Source organism: Coregonus lavaretus (genome assembly GCF_964263955.1).
Source record: "Coregonus lavaretus genome assembly, chromosome: 28".
Taxonomy (NCBI): Eukaryota; Metazoa; Chordata; class Actinopteri; order Salmoniformes; family Salmonidae; genus Coregonus; species Coregonus lavaretus.
The window spans coordinates 39,060,028-39,086,687 of NC_140015.1; the positions used below are offsets into that span (position 1 = coordinate 39,060,028).

A 26,660-nucleotide genomic window follows, 5' to 3' on the forward strand; every position below is an offset into this window, starting at 1 on the left:
GTCCCTGGACACTAACCCTAACCTGACTAACTCTGTTCTCTCTGTCCCTGGACACTAACCCTAACCTGACTACCTCTGTTCTCTCTGTCCCTGGACACTAACCTGACTAACTCTGTTCTCTCTGTCCCTGGACACTAACCCTAACCTGACTAACTCTGTTCTCTCTGTCCCTGGACACTAACCCTAACCTGACTAACTCTGTTCTCTCTGTCCCTGGACACTAACCTGACTAACTCTGTTCTCTCTGTCCCTGGACACTAACCCTAACCTGACTAACTCTGTTCTCTCTGTCCCTGGACACTAACCCTAACCTGACTAACTCTGTTCTCTCTGTCCCTGGACACTAACCTGACTAACTCTGTTCTCTCTGTCCCTGGACACTAACCCTAACCTGACTAACTCTGTTCTCTCTGTCCCTGGACACTAACCCTAACCTGACTAACTCTGTTCTCTCTGTCCCTGGACACTAACCTGACTAACTCTGTTCTCTCTGTCCCTGGACACTAACCTGACTAACTCTGTTCTCTCTGTCCCTGGACACTAACCCTAACCTGACTAACTCTGTTCTCTCTGTCCCTGGACACTAACCCTAACCTGACTAACTCTGTTCTCTCTGTCCCTGGACACTAACCCTAACCTGACTAACTCTGTTCTCTCTGTCCCTGGACACTAACCTGACTAACTCTGTTCTCTCTGTCCCTGGAAACTAACCCTAACCTGACTAACTCTGTTCTCTCTGTCCCTGGACACTAACCCTAACCTGACTAACTCTGTTCTCTCTGTCCCTGGACACTAACCCTAACCTGACTAATTCTGTTCTCTCTGTCCCTGGACACTAACCCTAACCTGACTAACTCTGTTCTCTCTGTCCCTGGACACTAACCTGACTAACTCTGTTCTCTCTGTCCCTGGACACTAACCTGACTAACTCTGTTCTCTCTGTCCCTGGACACTAACCCTAACCTGACTAACTCTGTTCTCTCTGTCCCTGGACACTAACCCTAACCTGACTAACTCTGTTCTCTCTGTCCCTGGACACTAACCTGACTAACTCTGTTCTCTCTGTCCCTGGACACTAACCCTAACCTGACTAACTCTGTTCTCTCTGTCCCTGGACACTAACCCTAACCTGACTAACTCTGTTCTCTCTGTCCCTGGACACTAACCCTAACCTGACTAACTCTGTTCTCTCTGTCCCTGGACACTAACCCTAACCTGACTAACTCTGTTCTCTCTGTCCCTGGACACTAACATGACTACCTCTGTTCTCTCTGTCCCTGGACACTAACCCTAACCTGACTAACTCTGTTCTCTCTGTCCCTGGACACTAACCCTAACCTGACTAACTCTGTTCTCTCTGTCCCTGGACACTAACCTGACTAACTCTGTTCTCTCTGTCCCTGGACACTAACCCTAGCCTGACTAACCACTCTGGTTTCAGTGAGCAACAGTCCACGGACTGGGGGGGGGAAAGAAAGAAAGAGATAGTTATCTGAGGAGGAGAGTTCCCCGAGGACATCCTGCATCTTATCCTGAGTGACAGTGTCTAATAGTGACAAATCACACCGTCTGTGTGCGTGCGTGACAACAAACAGTTGTGTTGCATGCAAACGGCACACTAAAGGAATAAAAATGTAATGAGGCCTTGATGAAATCAGGAGCAGGACCGAGCATGCCTGAGCCCTGCTACCAAACAGCCACCGAAACCAACCGCGCCAGGCGAAACCTGGCAGGGCTGGCTGCAGGGTTGGGAATGAACAGGAGGCTGGTGTGTGTAGGGGGGGGCGTTCAAACTGACACTGCAGAGCTGGTCTGCACAGTCACAGGGGCCCACAGGCCCACACACGTCCACGGAGGGAGGGAGGGAGGGAGGGAAAGAGGGAGGGAGGGAAAGAGGGAGGGAGGGAGGGAGGGAGGGAGGGAGGGAGGGAGGGAGGGAGGGAGGGAGGGAGGGAGGGAGGGAGGGAGGGAGGGAGGGAGGAGCAGGGCATCTAAATTAATGTGAACTTCTCTGCAGACACAGGTAGGACAGGTGTGGAGTCATGCTAAGAGCTACACCTGAGACCTGAACCTTCACACACACAGAGATACCTGACTGACACCTGAGACCTGCACACACACAGAGATACCTGACTGACACCTGAGACCTGCACACACACAGAGATACCTGACTGACACCTGAGACCTGAACCTTCACACACAGAGATACCTGACTGACACCTGAGACCTGCACACACACAGAGATACCTGACTGACACCTGAGACCTGAACCTTCACACACAGAGATACCTGACTGACACCTGAGACCTGCACACACACAGAGATACCTGACTGACACATGAGACCTGCACACACACAGAGATACCTGACTGACACCTGAGACCTGAACCTTCACACAGAGATACCTGACTGACACCTGATACCTGAACCTTCACACACAGAGATACCTGACTGACACCTGAGACCTGAACCTGCACACACAGAGATACCTGACAGACACCTGATACCTGAACCTGCACACACACAGAGATACCTGACTGACACCTGAGACCTGAACCCACACAGAGATACCTGACTGACACCTGAGACCTGAACCCACACAGAGATACCTGACTGACACCTGAGACCTGAACCCACACAGAGATACCTGACTGACACCTGAACCTTCACACACAGAGATACCTGACTGACACCTGAGACCTGAACCTGCACACACACACAGATACCTGACTGACACCTGAACCTGCACACACACAGAGATACCTGACTGACACCTGAGACCTGAACCTTCACACACAGAGATACCTGACAGACACCTGAGACCTGCACACACACAGAGATACCTGATTGACACCTGAGACCTGAACCTTCACAGACAGAGATACCTGACTGACACCTGAGACCTGAACCTTCACACACAGAGATACCTGACAGACACCTGAGACCTGCACACACACAGAGATACCTGACAGACACCTGATACCTGAACCTGCACACACACAGAGATACCTGACTGACACCTGAGACCTGAACCCACACAGAGATACCTGACTGACACCTGAACCTTCACACACATAGATACCTGACTGACACCTGAACCTTCACACACATAGATACCTGACTGACACCTGAGACCTGAACCCACACAGAGATACCTGACTGACACCTGAACCTTCACACACATAGATACCTGACTGACAACCAAGGCCCTCCACTCATCACTTCCTCCTCTCCTCTTCTCTCATCACTCTCTCCTCAGCATGGCAAGGAACACCCACTCATCCACAGTAACATTAACACAAGACCTTCAGTCAACTTTAAACCTTTCAGGGACAAAGGAGCGTCTGCCTGCCTGTCTGCCAGCCAGTGAAATACAATACGCCCGGACACCGCTCCAAACCAAACGAGTTAGACACGTAGTATGGCTTAGCAGCCAGAGAGAGATGGTTTCATCATGCTGAGGTGTGGATGAGGAGCAGGCAGAGACAGAGGCTTGTGGTAATGACCACAGTACATAAGATACTGCTGTTACTGGGAACTATGATTACGACCACAGTACATAAGATACTGTTGTTACTGGGAACTATGATAACGACCACAGTACGTAAGATACTGTTGTTACTGGGAACTATGATAACGACCACAGTACATAAGATACTGTTGTTACTGGGAACTATGATAACGACCACAGTACATAATATACTGTTGTTACTGGGAACTATGATAATGACCACAGTACATAAGATACTGTTGTTACTGGGAACTATGATAACGACCACAGTACATAAGATAATGTTGTTACTGGGAACTATGATAACGACCACAGTACATACGATACTGTTGTTACTGGGAACTATGATAACGACCACAGTACGTAAGATACTGTTGTTACTGGGAACTATGATAACGACCACAGTACATAAGATACTGTTGTTACTGGGAACTATGATAACGACCACAGTACATAAGATACTGTTGTTACTGGGAACTATGATAACGACCACAGTACATAAGATACTGTTGTTACTGGGAACTATGATAACGACCACAGTACATAAGATACTGTTGTTACTGGGAACTATAACGACCACAGTTCATAATATACTGTTGTTACTGGGAACTATGATAACGACCACAGTACATAAGATACTGTTGTTACTGGGAACTATGATAACGACCACAGTGCATAAGATAATGTTGTTACTGGGAACTATGATAACGACCACAGTGCATAAGATACTGCTGTTACTGGGAACTATGATAACGACCACAGTACATAAGATACTGTTGTTACTGGGAACTATGATAACGACCACAGTACATAAGATACTGTTGTTACTGGGAACTATGATAACGACCACATTACATACGACACTGTTGTTACTGGGAACTATGATAACGACCACAGTACACATGTTTATTATATTTGAAACATTCTGTCATCTAAAAGCCCATGTTTAACCTTCTCTACTAGGCCAGAATCCTACCTTGAGATGTGCAAGTTTTCACACAAATCTTCAATTGACATCAATTCATGAACTGAATTTCAATTCACTATCTGAATTGAGCGAATGAAAAAAGGAAATTGACCCCGAATCGGGGTCAGAGAGACAGAGGAGGACGATGAAGAAGTAGAGAAGTGTTACCAGGCGATCTGCGTGACGAAGGGCTTTAGCTCGGTGGGCTCGTAGGCCCTGGCAAACGCCCAGCAGACGTAGCAGGCTGCGTCCCGTACGTTAGAACCAACGCTACACGCTCCTCTCTTTTCATCATAGACCAGGGCCTTCAGGATCAGAGGCACCACTGGAGGGAGAGAGAGAGACAGGTTAGACAGAGAGAGAGAGAGAGCGAGAGAGAGAGAGAGAGAGAGAGAGGTTAGACAGAGGGAGAGATGAGAGAGAGAGAGAGAGAGAGACAGAGAGAGAGAGAGAGCGAGAGAGAGAGAGCGAGAGAAAGAGAGAGAGAGAGAGAGAGGTTAGACAGAGGGAGAGATGAGCGAGAGAGAGAGAGAGAAAGAGAGAGAGAGAGAGAGAGAGAGCGAGAGAGAGAGAGTGAGAGCGAGAGAGACAATGCTAACATTTATAAAGAGTTCAGAAGTAGTGTACAGGCAGTTCATTACAACTTAATATGTAGGTCATTAATAAAGTGATATAGTTGTATTTGTTGTGTTCGCTATGTACAGTGCCTTCGGAAAGTATTCAGACCCCTTGACTTTTTCCACATTTTGTTACGTTACAGCCTTATTCTAAAATGGATTTTTTCAATCTACCCGATAACGACAAAGCAAAAACTTTTAGCAAACGTATAAAAAAAAAAGAACTGAAATATAACATTTACATAAGTATTCAGACCCTTTACTCAGTACTTTGTTGAAGCACCTTTGGCAGCGATTACAGCCTCAAGTCTTCTTGGGTATGAAGCTACAAGCCTGGCACACCTGTATTTGGGGAGTTTGTCCCATTCTTCTCTGCAGATCCTCTCAAGCTCTGTCAGGTTGGATGGGGAGCGTCACTGCACAGCTATTTTCAGGTCTCTCCAGAGATGCTCGATCGGGTTCAAGTCCGGGCTCTGGCTGGGCCACTCAAGGACATTCAGAGACTTGTCCCGAACCCACCCCTGCGTTGTCTTGGCTGTGTGCTTAGGGTTGTTGTCCTGTTGGAAGCTGAACCTTCGCCCCTGTCTGAGGTCCTGAGCGCTCTGGAGCAGGTTTTCATCCAGGATCTCTCTGTACTTTACTCCGTTCATCTTTCCCTCAATCCTGACTAATCTCCTAGTCCCTTTCGCTGAAAAACGTTGGAGCTCTATCAGAGTGACCATCGGGTTCTTGGTCACCTCCCTGACCAAGGCCCTTCTCCCCCGATTGCTCAGTTTGGCCGGATGGCCAGCTCTAGGAAGAGTCTTGGTGGTTCCAAACTTCTTCCATTTAAGAATGATGGAGGTCACTGTGTTCTTGGGGACATTCAATGCTGCAGACATTTTTTGGTACCCTTCCCCAGATCTGTTTCTCAACATAATCCTGTCTCGGAACTCTACAGACAATTCCTTCGACCTCATGGCTTGGTTTTTGCTCTGACATGCACTGTCAACTGTGGGATCTTATATAGACAGGGGTGTACCTTTCCAAATCATGTCCAATCAATTGAATTTACTACAGGTGGACTCCAATCAAGTAGTAGAAACATCTCAAGGATGATCAATGGAAACAGGATGATAATAAGGTATTTCTGTTTTATATTTTTAATAAATTTGCAAAATATTCTAAAAACCTGTTTTTGCTTACGGCGTATTGTGTATAGATTGATGAGGGAAAATGTTAATTTAATCCATTTTAGAATAAGGCTGTAACGTAACAAAATGTGGAAAAAGTCAAGGGGTCTGAATACTTTCTGAATGCACTGTAGGCCTATAAAGAATTTAGCTAGTCTCGTTCTTTCTACAGCAGTATTCTCTCTAGAACGTTCCTTCAGTTTCCCAGTTGCAGCCTGCCTTTGCTATATGCCTGTGCACGAAATCAACAAAAGGTAGGTAGGCATAAAGTTTCAAATATATACTATAGTTACTGGCTGCTAAACTTATCAACACTAAATAGACACTTTTTAACTATGTCAATTCCAGACGTAACACAAGGTCGATTTATCCACTCACTAGCAGCTTCGAGTAGACACGACAAATATAGACATGCTTTCTAATTTGAAGCACACGACGCCGTCGACAGCGTTGACGCTCGCAGCCCGTCTCTCTTTACTGTCATTTCGCTACCGTGCATTTCTAATTCCAGCGTGTTCACGCGCGTAAAAAAAAAAAACAACAACACTTTTGTTTGATTTGGGTTGACACTGAACATTATAAAGGCACAGGTAGAGCCAAACACCAGTGCCACTCCCAACAACACCCTTATTTGCCTGGATGCAAATGACCTTTTCATTATTGCCAATGTCTAACAACATCCTCGGAATGTTGTGGGAACTTCTGTTAAAACACTTCTCTCATGATTGCGTAATTAAGAGAAGTATATCTAAGCTTTGCTCTGTTGTGTTTCCCATGAAGGAGAGAGAGAGAGAGAGAGAGAGAGAGAGAGAGAGAGAGAGAGAGAGAGAGAGAGAGAGAGAGAGAGAGAGAGAGAGAGAGAGAGAGAGAGAGAGAGAGAGAGAGAGAGAGAGAGAGAGAGAGAGAGAGAGAGAGAGAGATGTTTTCTCCCATCATATAAATGGTGGCTCAGGGCCTGACTAATATTCAGCTAGGATGGATGTTGCCTGAGGGCCCGACTGTTGCAGTTGGAGGTGATCTACTGCTGCTGGAGGCCACGCCCACTCAGGGCCCTACTGTTACTGTTAGGATAAAGTAGGCTCTGCCCCCTAGGTAGCTAGTCCAAGGTAACAGGACAGGCAAGATCTCACAGACAGGAAGTCAGATCACCACTCACCACAGACCAAGCAGCAGAGAGCACACACACATTTGGGACTCGGGACACTACTGGAGAGATTTTTACAGAACTACTGGCTGGTCCTCACAAACAGAGCAGGTAAGACTACTTTCTCACTACCTAACTACGACGGGTTTAACCGGCCAAGGGAAACGGCAGTTGGTGAATGCGATCGGGCTCTTCAGATCACGACAAGCAGTTATTTATTCCACATATCCAGCTTGAACGGTACCTTGTAACCTGCCTGTGGTTCAGTGTGTGCGGGTGTACATGTGAAGCTGAATCTACAGGTGTATTTGGGGTGAGGTGAGACTGTGCACCTGTTATGCCACCTGTTACCTGTCTTCTAATAACCTACTGCCTGCATGGTACTGACGGACGGACCCACAAACACGCCTGGCAATTAGCTCAACAGTCAACACTGGCTTGTTATGTCTGAGACAGAGGAAGTGGACCATAGGACGTGGAAATGATTAAAACATGTTGATGGTTTAGATTAACCAGATGTTCACTAAGAAAGAACACCTGGTAAGATATGGATGAGGGGGGGGGTTTGAGTTGGGAAAGTTGGAAAACTATAAGAAAATTGAGTTGTTTCTGTGAGGGGCTTTGTATCTGGTAGACTAGGAGTGTTGGCCATGTTCCAGATAATGAAAGCAAGATATTACAACTAAAAAGGTTTTCCAACCGATTTCTCTTCTTGAGAAGGGAGTGGCGTTCCGTTCTGCACCACACCTTCGCAGGAACCTGAGAGACGACTTCTTGCGACAGTGTGTGACGGAACAGTTCAGTCTCTTTAGGCGGAGCCCTGAACCGTGTGTGTGTGTGTGTGTGTGTGTGTGTGTGTGTGTGTCCTAAACCTGAAGACATGGCCTTAGGTGACAGCTCTTTCTCAAAGGAAAAAATCGGAATTGTTATTAATCCGTTAAACTGAGATGGTTCTCATTTGAATACCAGTTTCAATTTAGATGTGCATTAAAATGCCCTTTATTCTGGTGCATCTTAGTCAGTTTACTATGTGCAAACACACACACACACACACACACACACACAGTTTTCCCTGTACGTAAGCCCCTGACTCCTGAGTAACAGTCTCTCCAGGAAGACCATGCTGTCAGAAGGCCAGTCATACTCTCGCTACAAGGTTGATCTGGTGTGATGAGCTCCTCAGATAGCCTAGCTGCCTACCGTAATAGAGCTATGCCTACAGCCCCGTATCGGCTGCATCCTGCTGCACTGCAGGTGTAGTCATGGGAAACAGGTGCCTTTCGGTTCCCACGCCTTCAGGCAGGCAGCGGAGAGTTTAGTGAGAGTGAGAGGAGCATGTCGCTACACGCCCTCCAGGTCTGCTAAGCTTGGTGAGGTCTATGATGCAGGTCTGCTAGGCTGGGTGAGGTCTATGATTTTTTCTAGACTTAACCAGCCACCCATGACAGTGATGGGTCTATGTAGAGAGACGTAACCAGCCACCCATGACAGTGACGGGTCTATGTAGAGAGACTTAACCAGCCACCCATGACAGTGATAGGTCTATGTAGAGAGACGTAACCAGCCACCCACGACAGTGATGGGTCTATGGAAATAACATATAGGTGGTTTGCATACTGTGAAAGTTGGACAGTTGTTCCTTGTTCCAAACATAACATACAGAGCAACGGTTAGTGAAATAGGTTAACCTGAGTGCCTCTATACACACAGAGGCAGACCCTCACTACTATCTGTCCATCTGTCACAAGTTTGACTCAATTAATACTCCTACATTTCATACTAGGATGCTTGGCTTGATCCGTTTTGGACAGATCCAAGTGTGGATGTATATTTGTGGACTAGACTATATGTTTCACGACTTTAGGGAGGCATCTTGTTTCTTTGGCCTGAGCAGATAAAGGACACAGCCAGAGGAGAGGAGAAGTCAGTGTAAACTAGCCTAACTACCCTCCTCTCCTCTCCTCTCCTCTCCTCTCCTCTCCTCTCCTCTCCTCTCCTCTCCTCTCCTCTCCTCTCCTCTCCTCTCCTCTCCTCTCCTCCCTCCCCTCCCCTCCCCTCTCCTCTCCTCTCCTCTCCTCTCCCCTCCCCTCCCCTCTCCTCTCCTCTCCTCTCCCCTCCCCTCCCCTCCCCTCTCCTCTCCTCTCCTCTCCTCTCCTCTCCTCTCCTCTCCTCTCCCCTCCCCCCTCCCCTCCCCTCCTCCCCTCTCCTCTCCCCTCCCCCCTCCCCTCTCCTCCCTCTCCTCTTCTCTCCCCCCCCCCCTCCCCTCCCCTCTCCTCCTCTCCTCCTCCTCTCCTCCCTCCTCCTCCTCCCTCCTCCTCCTCCCTCCTCCTCTCCTCTAGTTGAACCAGTTAAACTAGCCTATTAGCTATGTTAATCCTACTTAGTAAACGCTGTGAGAATGTGGTGTTAACAAACTTCAACAAAAGGATAATTAACAAAAGGTCCTAAAATACTAATATACCCTGACATTTCCTTAAAGATCATTAATGATGTAAAGAAACCAAAGCGTTAAAACACATTTCATTGTACACATAATGACATGATGTAAAGAAAGTATTATAAATGCATGTCAACGTACAGCACAACTAATCCATCAATCTGTTATCTCCTCCTCTTGTCTTTCCAGTGAAACTGCACACACACCAGATCCAAAATGCTCACCGTTCAGGAGCGCAAGCCCAAGAGGCCTCACTACATCCCACGGCCCCCAGGCAAGCCCTACAAGTACCAGTGTTTCCAGTGCCCCTTCACCTGCAACGAGAAGTCTCACCTCTTCAACCACATGAAGTACAACCTGTGTAAGAACTCCATATCACTGGTGTCTCAGAAAGGGGGTCACACAGGGAGGCAGACCAAGACCCCTGGCCCTGCCAAGGACAAACTGTCATCTTTAACCCTGAAAGAGAACTCAGGCCCACTTCCTGTGAAGCGGGTCATGACCCCTGAGGGTCACAGAGGAGGAGTGGAGAACAGGAGAGAAGAGAAGGAGGAGAAAGAGGAGAGAGAGGAGGAGTGTGGGAGTCCAGTCAGAAAGGACATTCAGAGTGTGATCAAATCAGACACAAGGGAACTCAAAGAGGCCAAGACTTTGCCACGCCCGTCAGCCTTCTCCCAAGTCACACCCAATCGGGAGAACCCAGAGGGCGGGCTAATGTCGCCCAACAACCAATCAGAGGAACCGTCTCTGACTCCGCCCATGCCATCATTCCATAACCCCACCTTCCCCTGGGGCCCAATGGCCGCAGCCTCCATGCCGCTGAAGCCCCTCCCACCGCACATAATAACCGAGTACCCTCCCTACCCATTTCCCGATCACCACCCGGCCCTCCACCCCCTCTACCAGCCCTACTTCATCCCAGGGACACATCACCTTTCTGGGCCAAACTCCCAGACCTACCGGCCTACCTTCCTGGAGACCCCACAAAGACCTGTGATACCCCTGAACCCGGACCACTCCCACCCCTCTGACATCCCACCGTACCCCTACAGATACGGTCTCCACCTGCCCTATGGCCTGTACTGCCCCCCAGACCACCACCCCCACCACCCTATCCCAGGCTCCAGGTACCTTCCTCTGGATGTGTACGGCCCAGGACCAGGCCCCGGCCTGGGACCTAGGGACTATGACTTCTACCTCCACCCTAGGCTCCATGGTGAACCTCACAGTAGACCCACTGAGGAAGGGAACAGCCAGGGGGAGCAGAGCGGAGACAAGCCCATCAGACTAAGCCCCATGGAGGGGTGTTCTGCCTTGGGCTCCCCTGACAGACCCAGCCCTCCACACCCCTTCACCCAGAGAGACACTACTGAGGGTTCCGGATACACTGTCCTGGGGGAACCACAGCCTGTCAACCAATCAGGAGGACCAGAGCCAGCCTCTCAACCAATCAGAGTAGACGCGAGCAAAGAGGACGCACCACAGCGCTTGTTGATGCAAGTGGGGACGACGCACATGGAAAGAGGGTAAGCGATGATACAACATGCACAAGCATTCTCCTCACACACTGGTTCATTGTTCATTCAAATTCAAAGCTCTTTACCAGCCAAAACACCTAAAGCTCTAAATAGTCAATTCAACTGTATCATTGGATGTCTAAATCGTATCTGTCTAAGCATATTCCATGTCTTCCTTCCTCATTCAGGTCGGCAGCCGACAGCGCAGAGCCCTCCACCTCTGACGAAAGCAACGACTCCTCATCTGAACGAGATGAGGATGATGAGGCTGAAGATACTGAGGAAGATCTGATCCCCCTGAACCTCTCCAAAAAGGACCAGGAGTCTGACCTCCTCACCAGCAGGAGGAGCTGTCCTGAAACACGGCACACGGAGGAGGACCTGCCATTAAACCTCAGCCTTAGGGCCACACCAGGCAGACCAGATCACTGCTCCAAAATGGCCGCCTCAGGAGGTTTTCAACAGGGCTCCAGTCCAGATCACTGCTCCAAAATGGCCGCCTTAATCGCAGTGGGTCTCAGTCAACAGGGCTCCAGCCCAGCTCCCACCCAAACAGACAAGGAGCCCAGTGACCAACAGAGACAGACTGCTGCCCTGGCTCTCTGCCAGCTGGCTAGCTCCTCCTCCTCCTCCTCCTCTTCCTCCTCCTCCTCCTCCTCCAGCCTCCGCTCTACTGCAGCAGACAGCCTGTCAGTACGTCCAACACCAACAGACTCTGGCAGCCATAGCTGCCCCTGTCCCCCAACAACCACAGCCCTCACCAGGGAGGTGAAACACACAACTTCAGGCCTCTCTAAGAAGGTCAAACAGGTACACACAGCCGAGGGCCAGGCTGAACAGTCTAGTGCCAAGGCTAGGGGGGTGAAGAGAGCTGCCAGGGGAGAGAGCCAGCTACCAGCCAGGAAAAACACCAAGCTTACAGCACCTCAGAAACAGAGACCGACTAAGAAGGCCAGGGTGGTGATGGAGACAGGAGAAGGGAGAGCACTGAGGAGGAGACCTCTCTGCTGCTGAACACTAAAGTGCCAGTTGAACCAATCCCCATTCACCTGGCACAGGCAGTCAACAGTGGCCCCCCAGTCTAGGACCAGGACGTAAAGGAGCTGTACAGTTGAACCTCTATGGACTCGTGTTTTAAACCAACATGTTGTGATGGTGTCTGTCGTAGGCTATAGGGACTGGGGAAACCCTGTCAAAAACCTTCTCACCTGCACTGACTTGGCCCAGGGTCACCTTTTTATATCAACGTTAACCCTTTGCATTTGATCACAGAACGCTGTATATAACAAGGGTGGAACTATTTAAGTGACTATAATATGTTGTATACTACAGGGTGCATGGTGATGGGATAAGGTGTATATATGTAATACTGTCCTAAAAAAAAAGCTTTACTAAAATAAAATCTGTCCATATTTATCCATGGGTTGTTGTTCTGTCTGGCTGTTGTGACTGAGGGTCTATGGAGAAGGGAAGTGCAGTCTAGGGGTTGCTTTGCTGGTACAGAGGACATGTGTAGTAGTAGTTGATATACAAGAAGCTCCCGCACACTGCTCTAGCAAAGTATGTGCAGGGTTGTTGTTGTTACGTACCGTCCGGGAGACGAGCGGGCACCAGCAGGCCTCTTCTCCCCAGCTCTGCCAGGGCCAAGCAGCCTCCATGCCACGCGTTGTCTGTCTCCTGGAAACTACAACAGAAACACACAAAGGATAACATTAGAGCTCCGCAAAACTGACCTGAGCTCCGCAAAACTGACCTTAAAGGTCATGAACAGTCAAAATCATGTTTTTCATGAAATTGGACGATATTTGGATGAAACCAGATCAAAATGTGATGACCAAAGTATGAAAAATGACTGTTGCTTCTACATTGATCAAGTTTTATCATAAAGTTACTGGTCCCCTCCCCCATGTCAAACACTTGGATTCTGGAGGTGGGATTATTAAGGCGATATCATCCCAACTCTCATTTTAATACACCAATGGTAACATGATATTCTCTTACCTAAATTAAATAAGTAGCGCCTTGTAACCAACATCAGAGAAGGCGTGTTTGCAGAGGGGCGTGGTTTATATAGCTAGATAGCTACTCTGCTGGTGCCAAGATGTGACTGTAGGGTGTCAGCAAATATAATTAAAAGGAAAGGTCGTTCAAAACTCTGATGCAGTTGTAATTTCAACACATCCGTCAGTGTTGCTGTGAACCGCATCACAAGAGACATGCCAAAACGAGAAATGTAGATATTTTTTTGTTACATCAGTAGCTAGCTTTCCATCAATTGGCAACAGATTTTCATGTGAATATTCTAGAATCCGCATAAAGAAAATATGTGAATTTTCCCACCAGTGGTATGTTTCCACCAAAAGGTCCTGTTGCGGATAGAAATCAGTGCGTGATGACATAGTGCACACAAAATGTACTTTTTCGCTTAAGTTTTCATGTACCGAATAAAAATCTAAAAAGTTCATTGTGTTTACATCGCATTTTCAACTCTACCGATAGTTTTGTCTGGTCTTGGCACCTGCGCTCTGGCCAACAGCAAACACAGTGCAGGTAGGTTGGATAAGAGCGAGGAGATGTTTATTTGTCAAACAGCAGCCAAGCATCGATCATCACGTCACCAGAATAAGACCCTCCATATTTATTGGAAAGGAGCATTAAGCTCATCACCTTGTGAAGTTTATCATAACTTGGCATCTCCTGAGTGGCGCAGTGGTCTAAGGCACTGCATCGCAGTGCAAACTGTGCCACTAGAGATCCTGGTTCGAATCCAGGCTCTGTCGCAGCCGGCCGCGACCGGGAGACCCATGGGGCGGCGCACAATTGGCCCAGTGTCGTCCAGGGTAGGGGAGGGAATGGCCGGCAGGGATGTAGCTCAGTTGATAGAGCATGGCGTTTGCAACGCCAGGGTTGTGGGTTCGACTCCCACGGGGGGCCAGTATAAAAATAAATTTAAAAAAATGTGTTCACTAACTGTAAGTCGCTCTGGATAAGAGCGTCTGCTAAATGACTAAAATGTAAATGTTATTTCATCTGTAGCCTAATAAACTGCATGCTTTCCCGAGTGGTAGTGGGAGGACCACACAACATATCATATCATTGCGTGACTCCAAATTTACTTCGATATGATGGTTATTTTATCAATATTTGCGCATAAAGGCATTTCCACCGCCATTTCCTGCATAATTAATTTTACAGACAAAAAAAGAACCCACCATGTCGAACGAAGAAATTATCTGTCGCCGTTTAATAAAATGTCACCTAAACCTTTCGGTTTCCATCACAGCTGTCGTGATTTTCTTTTTGCTTGAGATGATTTTACTACAACACTGCATCCAATTTTCTTGACATAGGCGTTTCAAACACCTGTCAGTCAAGGCAAGCTCATGAATATAAAGCTCCCCGCCCACTCAAAAGGCTATTTTACATGTGAATCAGAACGACTATTTCGGAGCTTTAATACCTTAACATATCTCTGTAAATTGTCTGATAGGATGTTCTCCCCAGTGGCACAGACAAACAGCATAACATAACACAGATGGAATGCAAAGCTGTAAATGCAGCAGTTGTTACCTGAAACACTCCAACACTGATCCAACCACCTCGCCAGCCAGCTCCTTGGGGAGTCTCCCCGTCACCCTCCCAATACTGAGAAGACATGTTGGATCTTACCTTAGGTTTGTCTAAACAGGTGCCACATGAATAAGAGTAATTTATTATGTACTTCATCAACATGAGGGAGTGCTTCTGCCTATAGGCAGTTTTCTGGCTTTTAGGCGTTTTGTCTGTTCAGGTGCCACCCACATAAGAGTAATTTATTACGTACATCATCAACATGACAGACATTACTCAGTGCTCCTGCCTATAGGCATCATTCTACCTTCTGAAAGACCGACTATTAGTGTTTATCACTGTTAATAAAATGTGACAACGAGGTTCTACCCCTTAGCTGCAGACCAGCGGACGATGGTCTCCTTGTCTTTCAGCCCACCCAACAGCTGCTCTGTGAAATAAAAAAGACAGAGAGAGAGTCACTACCTGAATAGCTGTGACTGAACAGCATAACAGACCTGACGTGGGTCAAGTTCAGTAGGGCACACCCTAACAAAATGTTTTGCAACAGAACATGTCAATCTGTGTTGTTATTGGTCAAGCAGTTCAGGATGTTGCACTCCCTACTGAACATAAGATCATTAAAACCAATTAGACAAAGAGACACAGAGAGAGAGACACAGAGAGAGAGAGAGAGAGAGAGAGAGACAGAGAGAGAGAGAGAGAGACACAGAGAGAGAGAGAGAGAGAGAGAGAGAGAGAGAGACACAGAGAGAGAGAGAGAGAGAGAGAGAGAGAGAGAGAGAGACAGAGAGAGAGAGAGAGAGACACAGAGAGAGAGAGAGAGAGAGAGAGAGAGAGAGAGAGAGAGAGTAATGCTGACTGACCGATGACGTTCTCCACCTCCTCAGGGATATCATAGTCCTCCTCCTGGCTCTGGGTCTCCATGTCTGGGCTAACAGCCTCTACAGTGGAGCCAGACTGGGACTGGGACAGGTTGGCTGCCAGGGAGCGACTACCTCTCTGGTACCTGAATGAGAAGCAAACACACAAAGTCTCCACACAGTGTTTCCTTTAGGAAATGTTCTACGGCAAAGGCTCCCAAATGAACCTTTAGGGAGTGTGTGTGTCTCCTCCACTGCTTGAGGAAGGTGAGACACAGTCTCTGCATCAGCTTGACCCCTACAGTGGGGAAAAAAAGTATTTAGTCAGCCAACAATTGTGCAAGTTCTCCCACTTAAAAAGATGAGAGAGGCCTGTAATTTTCATCATAGGTACACGTCAACTATGACAGACAAATTGAGAAAAAAGAATCCAGAAAATCACATTGTAGGATTTTTTATGAATTTATTTGCAAATTATGTTGGAAAATAAGTATTTGGTCAATAACAAAAGTTTCTCAATACTTTGTTATATACCCCTTTTTGGCAATGACACAGGTCAAACGTTTTCTGTAAGTCTTCACAAGGTTTTCACACACTGTTGCTGGTATTTTGGCCCATTCCTCCATGCAGATCTCCTCTAGAGCAGTGATGTTTTGGGGCTGTCGCTGGGCAACACAGACTTTCAACTCCCTCCAAAGATTTTCTATGGGTTGAGATCTGGAGACTGGCTAGGCCACTCCAGGACCTTGAAATGCTTCTTACGAAGCCACTCCTTCGTTGCCCGGGAGGTGTGTTTGGGATCATTGTCATGCTAAAAGACCCAGCCACGTTTCATCTTCAATGCCCTTGCTGATGGAAGGAGGTTTTCACTCAAAATCTCACGATACATGGCCCCATTCATTCTTTCCTTTACACGGATCAGTCGTCCTGGTCCCTTTGCAGAAAAACAGCCCCAAAGCATGAAGTTTCCACCCCCATGCTTCACAGTAGGTATGGTGTTCTTTGGATGCAACTCAGCATTCTTTGTCCTCCAAACACGATGAGTTGAGTTTTTACCAAAAAGTTATATTTTGGTTTCATCTGACCATATGACATTCTCCCAATCCTCTTCTGGATCATCCAAATGCACTCTAGCAAACTTCAGACGGGCCTGGACATGTACTGGCTTAAGCAGGGGGACACGTCTGGCAATGCAGGATTTGAGTCCCTGGCAGAGTAGTGTGTTACTGATGGTAGGCTTTGTTACTTTGGTCCCAGCTCTCTGCAGGTCATTCACTAGGTCCCCCCGTGTGGTTCTGGGATTTTTGCTCACCGTTCTTGTGATCATTTTGACCCCACGGGGTGAGATCTTGCGTGGAGCCCCAGATCGAGGGAGATTATCAGTGGTCTTGTATGTCTTCCATTTCCTAATAATTGCTCCCACAGTTGATTTCTTCAAACCAAGCTGCTTACCTATTGCAGATTCAGTCTTCCCAGCCTGGTGCAGGTCTACAATTTTGTTTCTGGTGTCCTTTGACAGCTCTTTGGTCTTGACCATAGTGGAGTTTGGAGTGTGACTGTTTGAGGTTGTGGACAGGTGTCTTTTATACTGATAACAAGTTCAAACAGGTGCCATTAATACAGGTAACGAGTGGAGGACAGAGGAGCCTCTTAAAGAAGAAGTTACAGGTCTGTGAGAGCCAGAAATCTTGCTTGTTTGTAGGTGACCAAATACTTATTTTCCACCATAATTTGCAAATAAATTCATAAAAAATCCTACAATGTGATTTTCTGGATTTTTTTTTCTCAATTTGTCTGTCATAGTTGACGTGTACCTATGATGAAAATGACAGGCCTCTCATCTTTTTAAGTGGGAGAACTTGCACAATTGGTGGCTGACTAAATACTTTTTTCCCCACTGTACCTCAGTGTGTGTGTGTGTGTGTGTGTGTGTGTGTGTGTGTGTGTGTGTGCGTCTCACCTCCACTTGGCCAGTCGCGGCTTGAGGAAGGTGAGACCCAGTCTCTGTATCAGCTTGACCCCCAGCTTCCTCAGCATAGCCTGGCTGCTCTCTGCCACATGACGCTGGTCATGTGGCAGAGACACTGCAGCACCACCGGAGCTGGGGAACACACACACACACACACACACAGACACACACACACACAGACACACACAGACACACACACACACAGACATTAGTATCATGGTAACACTACACTGGTCCAGACACTGCAGCATCACAGGTTAAGCCGGACATTCGATTTAGCTGTCCCAGACAAGTTCTTGAGATGGGAGACAAACTCCTCATGCCGTTGCCTACTCGGGGCGTGTGGCCGTCACCGACGCTCGTTTAATGTGAGCGGGTCAGAGATGCAATCTGAGGGCTACCCATCTCGTCTTTGAGCCATCACAATATTTTTTTATAAAATCTCAAATGCTCTTGTAGTGTGAGATGTGCAACGACAACTTTTGAGAACGGTGATCAGCAATAGCCAATGAGAGCTGGCCAGAGAAGAAGCCAGTGAGATGACGACGTTGTTTCTCATGACCCAGAATGTGTAGACTCTGGAGCAGGAGCCATGACTACTATTAGCATGTGTTTGTACCTGCCTTTAAACCAAACCGTCAAATCGTTGCAGCTCTGAAGTTTACAAGCAATGTTATTCAATTCAAAAATGTTATTGGCTAGATATTTCAACTCTGTAGTTCAAGTGTGAATGTCTGACTGAAAACATTTATGAGGCTGCTTTGAGCCAGAGCTCCTTGTAGCTACGTTAACAATCACATCATTGTTATGGCGAGACAGCGTGGTATGGAGAATCCTCACGACCAAGTGACTCCCCGTCTGTGTCACATGGTTTAATGTGCTCACCACTACGTTGGCAAGACAAAACACTACAGGAAAGACGGTGGTTGAATGTGCTCACCACTATGTTGGCAAGACAAAACACTACAGGAAAGACGGTGGTTTAATGTGCTCACTACTACGTTGGCAAGACAAAACACTACAGGAAAGACGGTGGTTTAATGTGCTCACCACTACGTTGGCAAGACAAAACACTACAGGAAAGACGGTGGTTTAATGTGCTCACCAATACGTTGGAAAGACAAAACCCTACAGGAAAGACGGTGGTTTAATGTGCTCACCACTACGTTGGCAAGACAAAACACTACAGGAAAGACGGTGGTTTAATGTGCTCACCACTACGTTGGCAAGACAAAACACTACAGGAAAGACGGTGGTTTAATGTGCTCACCACTACGTTGGCAAGACAAAACCCTACAGGAAAGACGGTGGTTTAATGTGCTCACCACTACATTGGCAAGACAAAACACTACAGGAAAGACGGTGGTTTAATGTGAGAGGCTCAGCGATGTCAGGATTCAGACAGTGGTGAAGTGTATACCCAGCATTAGTATCTCACATCATCACCTACAGCCAGTATCACGACATGGTCACGTCAGTCAACATCAGAAGATCACCTACATTCAAGTTATTTAGCAGATGCTCTTATCCAGAATGGAGGGACAACAGGTACATTCAATTAAAGGAGGTAAGACAACTTCTTATCACAATCTAAAGTCAAATTGCTGATCAAAAAGCAACTATTGAAGGACATTCTTACCATACTGGAGAAAGTCATCTCTCTTGCCATGCTTGAATAGCTGGGCCTAAAAGACAGGAGAGAGAGAGGTGAGACAGGAGAGAGAAAAGTGAGACAGGAGAGAGAGGAGAGTCAGGAGAGAGAGGTGAGAGGAGAGACAGGAGAGAGGAGAGTCAGGAGAGAGAGAGAGAGAGGAGAGACAGAGAGACAGAGAGAGAGGAGAGACAGGAGAGAGGAGAGAGACAGAGAGAGAGAGAGAGAGAGAAGGAGAGAGAGGAGAGAGGAGAGACAGGAGAGACAGGAGAGAGAGGAGAGACAGAAGAGAGATGAAAGACAAAGAGAGACAGGAGAGAGAGGAGAGAGAGGAGAGTCAGGAGAGACAGGAGAACAGGGAGAGGAACAGGAGAGAAGAGAGAAGAGAGAGGAGAGACAGGAAAGACGAAGAGAGGAGAGACACGACAGCACGCAGACCGCGAGAGAGGAGAGACAGGAGAGACAGGAGAGAGAGGAGAGACAGGAGAGAGAGGAGAGAGAGGAGAGACAGAAGAGAGATGAAAGACAGGAGAGACAGGACAGAGAGAGGAGAGAGAGGAGAGACAGGAGAGACAGGAGAGAGAGGAGAGTGAGGAGAGTGAGGAGAGACAGGAGAGAGAAAAGTGAGAGAGGAGAGAGATGAGAGACAGGAGAGAGAGGAGAGAGGAGAGAGATGAGAGACAGGAGAGACAGGAGAGAGGAGAGACAGGCGAGAGAGGAGAGAGAGGAGAGAGAGGAGAGACAGGAGAGAGAGGCGAGACAGGAGAGAGGAGAGACAGGCGAGAGAGGAGAGACAGGCGAGAGAGGAGAGACAGGAGAGAGAGGAGAGACAGGAGAGAGAGGCGAGACAGGAGAGAGGAGAGACAGGCGAGAGAGGAGAGACAGGAGAGAGAGGAGAGAGAGGAGAGACAGGAGAGAGGAGACAGGAGAGAGGAGAGAGAGGAGAGATGGGAGAGAGAGGAGAGACAGGAGAGAGAGGAGAGACAGGAGAGAGAGGCGAGACAGGAGAGAGAGGAGAGACAGGAGAGAGGAGAGACAGGAGAGAGAGGAGAGAGGAGAGAGAGGAGAGACAGGAGAGAGGAGAGACAGGAGAGAGAGGAGAGACAGGAGAGACAGGAGAGACAGGAGAGAGGAGAGACATGAGAGAGATGAGAGACAGGAGAGAGGAGAGACAGGAGAGAGGAGAGACAGGAGAGAGAGGAGAGACAGGCGAGACAGGAGAGAGATGAGAGACAGGAGAGACAGGAGACAGGACAGAGAGGAGAGAGGGAGGAGAGACAGGGCAACAACATCAATATTGTGGAGGATATCAAAATAATACATTTTCCTTTAAAGTTGTGAAATTCCAACACCTGTTTTGTTCATAATGTTGTGCCTCCTGCCCTTTTAAGGGTTCGATCAACATGTTGTTTGGGGTTAAAGCACCACAAACCTCTACCTTCTCCATGTCTTTACATTGTAGCAGCAAGGACTTACATTGGCATTGAAAGTAACCAATAAAAGGTTCATCTTAACCACTCTTCTAATAACACTCTCTGTCTCTTTCTCCATTTCTCAGTGGCTCTTTTGAAGTTTTGCTGCATGGCGAAATTCAAAATGCAACTCTGCAAAACAAAAAGTTTACCAGAGCCAGTTTAAGCCCCTTTGGGCCGTCAGAACACACAGAGCCAGTTTTAAACGCTCTGAGTGCCACATAGAGACAAGCCGGTTTCCCCTCCCAGTCATATTACAGAAGCACAGAGAGAAGGAGAAACGGTTTGAAAACAGGTAGCGCCAGTTTCAACGCCAATAATATGACTTTTACACACTGCTCGCTTGAGGGTTGCATTAAATTAGCATTTTAGACTAACTGACACAACACAAGAGTTAACCTGAAAAAATGGACTAATCCACTGTTTAATCAAGGAGGTTGGTGACGGCACAACTACAGGACAGGAAGAGATGAAAGAGAAAGACAAGCTGGAAGAGCGTGAGGGACTGGGGGTTAGTTAGTTAGGCCACAGCACCTCTATAGACTACTACACTGATCCTAGTTCTGTTTGTGCTGTATAGCCAACCCCTAGGGGTCTGGGATACCAGCTCCTAAAACAGGTCTGGGACCAGTCATCAAACACTCACAACAGGTGCAGCACTATACACCTGCCAAACCTGCCAAACCCACAAGAGCTATGATCTCCCACAAACATACATGTAGGCTCTTGTAAACTAGGCCTTCACGCTGATCACTGCAATCCACACTCACATGCACTCACGGACAGACGAACTGTGTGTGTGTGTGTGTGTGTGTGTGTGTGTGTGTGTGTTTGTGTGTGTGTCGTACCAGAGACTGCAGGGCCCAGTCCAGAATCACAGTACCTCCCAAGGTCTGGTCACTGGCCTGAGAGATGGTGGTCAGACTCCAGTCCAGGAAGTCTCCTAGTCGCTTCAGCTTCACATCAGGACGCGTCACAAACCTGCAAACACAGGCAGTTAGATGACAACACGCTAGGACCAATCTGTAAACTGTGTGTGGCCGAGGTATGAACCTAGGCATCTTCAAGTACAAGTACGCCCTCTTCTGGCTAGAACATGAAATGCAACACAAATGTTGCTTTTTTTGGTTTTAAACAATAAGGTTGAACACTCACTTTGATACCAACACAGAGGCAGCATCCCTGGACTTATCACTGACCATCAGGTAAGACTGGAAATAACAACAGAGAAATGGTTAGCTACAAACTAAATACATCATACATGGACTGGACCTGGGAGAACACGGCGGAACATTGCCCACCGGCAGGAGAGGCTGGAATTAGTTACCTTGGCGACAGCCAGGATGCGGTCCATGATTGGCTCTCTGGCCTGGCCGGGGTCAGAGGTCAGGTGACCGTCAAGACGGGAGAGGTCAAAGGGTATCAGACAGGTCATAGACAGCCACAGCAGCAACATGTAGCGGTTCTCCCAGGTCTAACACAAGGGGCAGAGGAAGGGTTAAAGGTCAAAACGGTATCAGACAGGTCATGGACAGCCACAGCACCAACATGTAATGGTCTCCCAGGTCTGGCAGGAAGGGGCAAGGAGAGAAACATTTGAATTTACTTTATTGAATCCTAGAGGGGAAATTGGCTGTGAGGGTAGGCAACAACACAGCTGCCACGCTGACCCTCAACATAGGGGGCCCCTCAGGGGTGTGTGCTTAGTCCCCTCCTGTGCTCCTTGTTCATCCACAACTGCGTGGCCACGCACGACTCCAACACCATCATTAAGTTTGCCCACGACACAACGGTGGTAGGCCTGATCACCGATGACGATGAAACAGCCTATAGGGAGGAGGTCAGAGATCTGGCAGTGTGGTGCCAGAACAACAACCTCTCCCTCAGCAAGACAAAGGAGCTGATTGTGGACTACAGGAAACAGAGGGCCGAGCACAACCCCATTCACATCGACGGGTCTGTAGTGGAGCGTGTTGAGAGCTTCAACTTCCTCGGTGTCCACATCAATAAGGATCTATCGTGGTCCAAACATACCAACACAGTTGTGAAGAGGGCATGACAACGCCTCCTCCCCCTCAGGAGGTTGAAAATATCCTCAAAAAGTCCTACAGCTGCACCATTGAGAGCATCTTGACTGGCTGCATCACCGCCTGTTATGGCAACTGCTCGGCATCAGACCGCAAGGCGCTACAGAGGGTAGTGCGTACGGCCCAGTACATCACTGGGCCACGGTGTCAGAGGAAGGCCCGAAAAATTGTCAAAGACTCCAGCCACCCAAGTCATAGACTGTTCTCTCTGCTACCGCACGGTAAGCGGTAACAATTCACTAAGTTTGGAACCAATAGGACCCTGAATATTTTCTACCCCCAAGCCATAATACTGCTAAATAGTTAACCAATAGCTACCCGGACTATCTGCATTGACCCTTTTTTGACTTATCACATACGCTGCTGCTACTGTTTATATGTACAGTCGTGGTCAAACATTTTGAGAATGACACACAAGTATTGGTCTTTACAAAGTTCGCTGCTTTACTGTTATGATATATTTTTGTCAGATGTTACTATGGTATACTGAAGTATAATCACAAGCATTCCATAAGTGTCAAAGGCTTTTATTGACAATTACATTAAGTTTATGCAAAGAGTCAATATTTGCAGTGTTGACCCTTCTTTCTCAAGACTTCTGCAATCCGCCCTGGCATGCTGTCAATTAACTTCTAGGCCACATCCTGACTGATGGCAGCCCATTCTTGCATAATCAATGCTTGGAGTTTGTCAGAATTTGTGGGTTTTTGTTTGTCCACCCGCCTCTTGAGGATCGACCACAAGTTCTCAATGGGATTAAGGTCTGGGAAGTTTCCTGGCCATGGACCCAACATTTTGATATTTTGTTCCCCGAGCCACTTAGTTATCACTTTTGCCTTATGGCAATGTGCTCCATCATGCTGAAAAAGGCATTGGTCGTCACCAAACTGTTCTTGGATGGTTGGGAGAAGTTGCTCTCGGAGGATGTGTTGGTACCATTCTTTATTCATGGCTGTGTTCTTAGGCAAAATTGTGAGTGAGCCCAGTCCCTTGGCTGAGAAGCAACCCCACACATGAATGGTCTCAGGATGCTTTACTGTTGGCATGACACAGGACTGATGGTAGCGCTCACCTTGTCTTCTCCGGACAAGGTGTTTTCCGGATGCCCCAAACAATCGGAAAGGGGATTCATCAGAGAAAATGACTTTACCCCAGTCCTCAGCTGTTCAATCCCTGTACCTTTTGCAGAATATCAGTCTGTCCCTGATGTTTTTCCTAGAGAGAAGTGGCTTCTTTGTTGCCCTTCTTGACATCAGGCCATCCTCCAAAAGTCTTCGCCTCACTGTGCGTGCAGATGCACTCACACCTGCCTGCTGCCATTCCTGAGCAAGCTCTGCACTGGTGGTGCCCCGATCCCGCAGCTGAATCAACTTTAGGAGACGGTCCTGGCGCTTGCTGGACTTTCTTGGGCGCCCTGACGCCTTCTTCACAACAATTGAACCTCTCTCCTTGAAGTTCTTGATGATCCGATAAATGGTTGATTTAGGTGCAATCTTACTAGCAGCAATATCCTTCCCTGTGAAGCCCTTTTTGTGCAAAGCAATGATGACGGCACGTGTTTCCTTGCAGGTAACCATGGTTAACAGAGGAAGAACAATGATTTCAAGCACCACCCTCCTTTTAATGCTTCCAGTCTGTTATTCTAACTCAATCAGCATGACAGAGTGATCTCCAGCCTTGTCCTCGTCAACACTCTCACCTGTGTTAACGAGATAATCACTGGCATGATGGCAGCTGGTGCTTTTGTGGCAGGGCTGAAATGCAGTGGAAATGTTTTTTGGGATTATGTTCATTTTCATGGCAAAGAGGGACTTTGCAATTCATTGCAATTCATCTGATCACTCTTCATGACATTCTGGAGTATATGCAAATTGCCATCATCAAAACTGAGGCAGCAGACTTTGTGAAAATTAGTATTTGTGTCATTGTCAAAACTTTTGACCACGACTGTACATATCTACCTCAATTACCTCATACCCCTGCACATCGACTCAGTACTGGTACCCCGTGTATAAAGCCAAGTTATCGTTTCTCTCTCTGCATTTGTAACCATAACAAGATACAGACAGGGCCAACACAAAGACAAACATTAGCTCCTACACATATGATACATTAAACAACTTGGAAGTAAACAGTTTCAAGTTAGCTAAATCACTATAGGCCTAATCTAAGCAACAAGAGGGTAAAAGCAATGGATACTCTGCTTATGAATGTGCAATGTAATGATTATAAATGTATACTTTATAAAAAGGTACCCCTTCAAGTAAAGCGAACAGTTTTTTAAATTATATGAGAAAAAAAATATTCAATTTCATTTGGAACGGCAAGTCAGACAAAATTAAAAGGGCCTATTTATATAATTAATATGAATTCGGAGGACAGAAATTATTAAATATTAAAGCATTAGACCTATCACTAAAAGCTTCAGTCATACAAAAGTTATACTTAAATCTGAACTGGTTCTCAAGCAAATTAGTAAAATTGTCTCACCCAATGTTCAAGAATGGCCTTTATCCCTTTATTCAGATTACAACCTCTCACATTAAGTTATTTGAAAAGGAAATAATCTCCCAAATATCACTATTTCTAAAACAAGCCATAGAAAGTTGGTTGCAATTTCAATTGAATCCTCCAGAAACGACATATGGTTAAATTCAAATATACTAATAGTCAAAAAACCTTTATTTTTTGACAGAATGTTTAAGAAAGGTATAATCTTCGTAAATGATATCATCGGTAGGACTGGTGGAGTTATGTCGCACATGCAGCTAACAAAAACATATGGAAATGTCTGCTCTACCCAAAATTACAACCAAATAATTGCAGCCTTACCGCAAAAGTGGAAGAGGAAAGTGGAAGGGGGAGAAAGTAAGGATCTTGTCTGTCGGCCTTGCATTAAAGAACATAATTAGTTAAGGAAAACTGTGATAAATAAAAAAGTATATCAGTTTCACTTAAGGACCAAAGGATTGACAGCCGTCCCATATAGATTGCAAAATAGTTGGGAAGAGATTTTTGACGTACCGATCCCATGGCATAGTGTTTATGAACTGACACGCAAAACGACACCGGATTCAAAAATTAGAATCTTTCAATTTAAATTATTATATAAAATTCTTGCTACCAATAGAATGTTATTTATATGGGGGATACAATCTTCCCAGCTCTGCAGATTTTGCTGTGAAGAGACAGAATCATTAGATCATTTGTTTTGGTTCTGTCCATTTGTAGCTTGTTTTTGGACACAGGTCCAGGAATGGCTAAAGGATTGCATTGTAGGATTTTTAATGAATTTATTTGCAGAAAAATGGTGGAAAATAAGTATTTGGTCAAGAACAAAAGTTTCTCAATACTTTGTTATATACCCTTTGTTGGCAATGACACAGGTCAAACGTTTTCTGTAAGTGTTCACAAGGTTTTCACACACTGTTGCTGGTATTTTGGCCCATTCCTCCATGCAGATCTCCTCTAGAGCAGTGATGTTTTGGGGCTGTCGCTGGGCAACACAGACTTTCAACTCCCTCCAAAGATTTTTTATGGGGTTGAGATCTGGAGACTGGCTAGGCCACTCCAGGACCTTGAAATGCTTCTTACAAAGCCACTCCTTCGTTGCCCGGGCGGTGTGTTTGGGATCATGGTCATGCTGAAAGACCCAGCCACGTTTCATCTTCAATGCCCTTGCT

General features: G+C 46.9%; 2 protein-coding genes across 2 annotated transcripts in view; one reads left to right on the forward strand and one right to left on the reverse strand.

The window, feature by feature from the left end:
- The window catches only part of LOC311103265 (tubulin-specific chaperone D-like), a gene marked incomplete at its 3' end in the record, with an annotated part of 51,451 nt that overhangs the window by 19,021 nt on the left and 5,770 nt on the right, over positions 1–26,660 (reverse strand). Inside the window, 11 exon segments of the mRNA XM_084144799.1 lie at positions 4,647–4,803; positions 12,955–13,049; positions 14,936–15,010; positions 15,305–15,365; positions 15,802–15,944; positions 17,759–17,877; positions 17,880–17,899; positions 19,407–19,452; positions 21,739–21,871; positions 22,046–22,101; positions 22,218–22,364. Of these exon segments, the coding sequence (XP_084000925.1) occupies positions 4,647–4,803; positions 12,955–13,049; positions 14,936–15,010; positions 15,305–15,365; positions 15,802–15,944; positions 17,759–17,877; positions 17,880–17,899; positions 19,407–19,452; positions 21,739–21,871; positions 22,046–22,101; positions 22,218–22,364 (1,052 nt within the window).
- LOC311104531 (zinc finger protein 750-like) lies at positions 7,367–13,818 on the forward strand. Its single transcript, XM_084146394.1, has 3 exons — positions 7,367–7,522; positions 10,038–11,374; positions 11,554–13,818. The coding sequence occupies exons 2-3, from the start codon at positions 10,065–10,067 to the stop codon at positions 12,377–12,379; spliced, it is 2,136 nt and encodes a 711-aa protein (XP_084002520.1). The 5' UTR covers positions 7,367–7,522; positions 10,038–10,064; the 3' UTR covers positions 12,380–13,818.

Bases quoted from the DNA above. Each gene is read 5' to 3' on its own strand.
- LOC311104531 (XM_084146394.1), top strand. From the start codon at position 10,065: ATGCTCACCGTTCAGGAGCGCAAGCCCAAGAGGCCTCACTACATCCCA. The intron at 11,375-11,553 runs GTAAGCGATGAT...TTCCTCATTCAG, and splicing joins ACGACGCACATGGAAAGAGG to GTCGGCAGCCGACAGCGCAG.